General features: G+C 53.8%; 1 protein-coding gene across 2 annotated transcripts in view; it reads right to left on the bottom strand.

The window, feature by feature from the left end:
• The window catches only part of Palm (paralemmin), a 28,399-nt gene extending 24,945 nt beyond the window's left edge, over nt 1–3,454 (bottom strand). The window contains exon 1 of one of the 2 annotated variants that reach the window (XM_021174125.2): nt 3,015–3,454. In XM_021174125.2, the coding sequence (XP_021029784.1) occupies nt 3,015–3,019 (5 nt within the window). In that variant the 5' untranslated portion in view covers nt 3,020–3,454. The remainder of the gene's footprint in view (nt 1–3,014) is intronic. The other variant, XM_021174126.2, reaches the window with a different exon arrangement.
• Between the last annotated feature and the right edge of the window lie 1,125 nt (nt 3,455–4,579).

Raw genomic sequence — 4,579 nt, 5'->3', positions numbered from 1 at the left:
GCACGCCTTTAATCCCAGCACTCGGGAGGCAGAGGCAGGCGGATTTCTGAGTTCGAGGCCAGCCTGGTCTACAAAGTGAGCTCCAGGACAGCCAGAGCTATAAAGAGAAACCCTGTCTCGAAAAAAAAAAAAAAAAACCAAAAAAATAAAAACAAACAAACAAACAAAACCTCACATTTCAAACTAAATTCCCTTATATTGTAGAAAAACATTACAAAGTTGCCCAGGCGGACATGCTCAGCTAGAGTATGAAGGTGCAGGGACTAAATAGATACAAATAGAACCAAAGCTTGCTCTGAAATTGAACTATCAGTGCAGACCTGGCACCAAGAGACTGACAGGCAGAGGGAGGGGGAGGGGAAGGTGGAGTTGGGGCAGGTGGGTGGGGATCCAAAGAGAACCTGGTGAAGGCTTCACATCTGAACACCCCCATTCCTCCATTCTGTTAGTTCAAACTTGTCGCTCCAGGATTCCAAGGGGCTGAGGCAGGAGGATTGCCACAGCTTCCTGGTCACCATATCCGCCACCTCTCTTCAAAAGTATTTTTTTATTAGGTCTTTAGATTTTTCAAAGCTTTATTTCATTTTTAGAGCCTGTGTGTGGGTTTGTGCATATGCACGCAATGCCTGTGGAGGCCAGAAGAGGGCATCATATCCTTTGTCTCTAGAGTGACAGGAAGTTGTGAGCCACCGTGGGGGTGCCAAGAATCAAACTGGGGTCCCCTCCCTGTCCCCGCCTCTCACCTGACACACAGGGTTTCTCTATGTATCCCTGGCTGTTCTGAAACTCACTCTACAGACCAGGCTGGCCTTGAACTCAGAGATCTGCCTGCCTCTGCCTCCTGGGACTAAAGGTGTGTGCTACCATGCCTGTGGTAGTAAGCTTTCTTATACACTAAGCCATCTCTCCAGCTACCTCCTTTAATTTTTAAATGCATATATTTACTTTCTTTTTTTTTGTTTGTTTGTTTTTGTTTTTGTTTTCGAGACAGGGTTTCTCTGTTTAGCCCTGGCTGTCCTAGAACTCACTCTGTAGACCAGGCTGGCCTCGAACTCAGAAATCCGCCTGCCTCTGCCTCTGCTGGGATTAAAGGCGTGCGCCACCACGCCCAGCATTACTTTCTTAAAATTTAAAATGCTTTTTGCTGTTGTTGAGCTGGGGTTTTTCTATGTAACCCTGGCTGACCTGGAACTCACAGAGACCACACACACACACACACACACACACACACACACACACACACACACAGACGACCTTTAAAATGCAGCATGAGCATCCTCTTTCTGCTGGCCTTTGCAACCATCTCATGTTCTGGGCCATGAAGTTCATCAAAGGAATGAGTTGCAGTGAGTTTAGCCCTTGTGGAAAAGGATTGTGATGGAAGTCAGGTGTCCAAGACTGGCCTGGTCGGTCCAGATGGCATTCACCCCACCTCGTATCAACTGGAAACCTAAGAGAGGTTTTCTCTCATTCTCAGCTACTCTAAGAGATAGGCTACCACCCAAGGAGAGCCTTGCAGCAGGTGCTAGGGGCCTCTGGGTATGCTGTGTAGCTCTGGGCTATCATCTAGTCCCCTCTGAGCCTTAGGATCCCCAGTGGGAAAAAAGGCTAGAAGAACAGGAAACAATAGGGGGCCTAACCAGAAACAACCCTTTCATCTGCTGTTCCGGGTGGGAGGTTCTGTCACCTGTCTGTGCGGCCCACTGACCACAGCCACACCCCACACCCGGGCCTGGCCCCCCACTGTCAGAGGCTCTCTTGGGTCAGGCCAGCAGAACAGATAAACAAGCCAGGGGATGTGGGGCAGGCAAGTGCAGGCCCTGGCTCCCCTGAGCCCCTGGCTGGGCTCCCGGGGCAGGGCGGAGGAGCAGCCAGGCCTTTGTCTGGGCTTTCTGAAGTAAAGGACGCAAGGGCTGGGTGTCAGCCTTCTTGGCCAGGGAAGGATGTGACAGCTCCCACCCATCAGAGGGTGTGGCGGGTCACGGGTTAATCCCAAGAGGAAAGTTGTCTTGCACAAAACACACCCAGAGAGGGAAGGGCAGGGGGAGCGGTCACCAGCCAAGCCGGGCTGGCCAGACTGCTCTGCCCCAGCCCTGGCTTCGGTAAGGACAGGCTCCCTGTGTGGGATGCCCCAAGACACCAAGCAGGCAGATTTGTGACCTAGAAGATGTTTTCCTACCACCAGGCTTGTCAAGCACCCCTAGACCACCTATCTTTCCCACCTGTGGGAGTAAGGGGCTTGGGGGACACCCTCACATTGCCCAGAGTGGGCTGCATGCCTGAACGGGCCCCGGTGCGTATGAAATCTTCCACTGCCCATCGCTTCGCAGACCCACACAAACAGACCCCAGCTCACTCAGACTAGATTTGGGGACTGGGTTCCACCATCATTTTCAACCTCAGTCAGCCACTCCTTTGAGTCACACCATCTGGTCCCCGCTTTTTCTGGGAAGGGGGAGGGGATACTCTTAGAGGGAAAGGGGGGAAATCAGATTAAAGCTTCTGTCAGGGAACCGCCCGCCTAGCTCTCCACGGAAATCTACCTCTCCAGCCAGTGGCAACTCAGGACATCTAAGGGGTCGAAATTGGTTTGGCCAAGAGGCTGCGGACCCAGAAGAGGCCACGAGGAGGGCAGAGCGCAGGAAGAACCGACAGAAGCGCCAGGAGCAGCAAACCGAAGCTGGGGGAGGGGAAGCGGGGAGCACCCAGCCTCTTGAGGAAGGGTCCCATTACTCCCGAAGTCCCGCAGCCTCTGGGGGGGGGCGCCCACCCACAGGTGGCCCAGCTTGGATAAAGGGTCTTGCGCGCGCGTGGGCCTCTCTCCTTTGCATCCTGCAAGAGATGTGTGGGTGCAACCCACGTGCCCCCCCCTCCAGCTTGATTGGGGACCAGGCCTGGAGTGCGCAGCCCAGCTCGATCCTTCCCTTTTGCAGCTGGGCACGGTCTACCCGCGTCGCCTCTAGGTTCCCCGTTGGGGGCCTGGGGCGGCAGAGCGCGCGCGGCTGGGTACTCACTCCATCTCCCGCGAGGTCCGTGGGCGGTGCAGCGCGGGGCAGGGCCGACTCTAGGGCCTGGCGGCCGGGGCTGTGCGGCGCGGGGGCGGCACCGGGGCGGGCATCGTCCCCAGCGCGCCGGGTATTGTCCGGGCGCGGCCGGGTGGGCTCGTGTGCGCGCCGCCTCTGCGCGTTCCCTGGATCCCGCGCGCCCGCGCGCGCCTCCTGCCGGCCGCAGACGCTCCGCACCGCGCAGCTGCACCCCAAAACGTCGCAGGGATCCCGGACCCAGTCACCCTGAGTTCTCCATGGGATGAAAGGAGTCCTGATACAGTTCAGGGCCCCTAGTCGGACCCCCGACCCGCGAGAGAGCCACAGCAGCAGCTCCTGAGGGGTTTCAGCTTCTGCACGAGGCCCAGCCTTGGCCAATGGCTGGATATGGTCTACTGAACTCAGGAGTTTAGTCAGCCCTGTGATGCTGCCAGACTGAGCAAAGGGGTATTGGGTGAACTTAGACTTTGTTCCCAGGGCACTGGAGAGCCACAGTAAGAAAGACATAGGGCCTGTCTCCCTCAGAGAGTGCACCATGTGACTTTCTGCCTGGACTGCAGCCCCTTGGCCCTAGACACTCACTGGGCCTTGGGGCAGCACAGGGAAAGTGAGTCACAGAACTCGCTTCTGTGATAGAGGAGTTGTCCTTTGGTTTGGTTTTGGAGACTGTATGCTCACTTTGTGTGCATGTGGAGGTCCCAGGACATCTTCCACTGCCTTCCTGCCGAGCCACCCACTTTCCCTTGGTCTTCTTTTGAAACTATGTAGACTACTATGTAGACTAGGCTGTCCTGAAACTCACAGAAGTACCCACTGCCTTAGCCAGGCCTGCACCACCACACCTATCTTCCCTGGGTTTGGATCTGGGCTCACCGGTATAGTGGTGTGTGATTCTGTGTCTGTTTCTCAGCCTTTTCACCTCTCTGCCCATCCCACCTCCTCAGATGCTAGAGGGCTAACGGTGTTGTCTCACCTGGACACACTGAGGGTCAGGTGAACTTTTCAGAGAAAAGGCCAAATAGTAAACACTGTCAGCATTGTTGGCTGGGTGGTTTGTGTTGCAAGGACAGTACACTTATCATGAACACCAGAGGAGTTGGAGGAGATCTGTGAAGTGGTTCTGTGTCAATAAAACTTTATCAACATTGACGGGCTCTATGCTGTGTGTCAATAAAACTTTACTGACAAAGTGCCTGCATTAGATGCTCAGACTAACAGCTGGTATCTTCCATGTTCCTGGACCACTGTCTTTTCAGTCAAAAGAGAATGAATGAGTTCTTACTGTATTCTCTGGGGACTTAGGACACTATCTTTGTCTCCTAAGCAAGTGAGTTAAGATTTGAAGTGCTGTGGGGGGCGCTATGGGGGACTTTTGGGATAGCATTGGAAACGTAATTGAGGAAAATATGTAATAAAAATATTAAAAAAAAAAAGAAAAAGAAAAAAAAAAAAAAAAAAAAAAAAAAAAAGATTTGAAGTGCTGGGCCGGGCAATGGCTGGGCTGGGCAATGGCTCAGTAGTTAAAACTGCTCTTC

The sequence above is a fragment of the Mus caroli genome, chromosome 10, assembly GCF_900094665.2.
Source record: "Mus caroli chromosome 10, CAROLI_EIJ_v1.1, whole genome shotgun sequence".
Lineage (NCBI taxonomy): Eukaryota > Metazoa > Chordata > Mammalia > Rodentia > Muridae > Mus > Mus caroli.
Note: the sequence above shows the minus strand (reverse complement) of the source record. Positions and strands in the feature narration are given on the sequence as shown.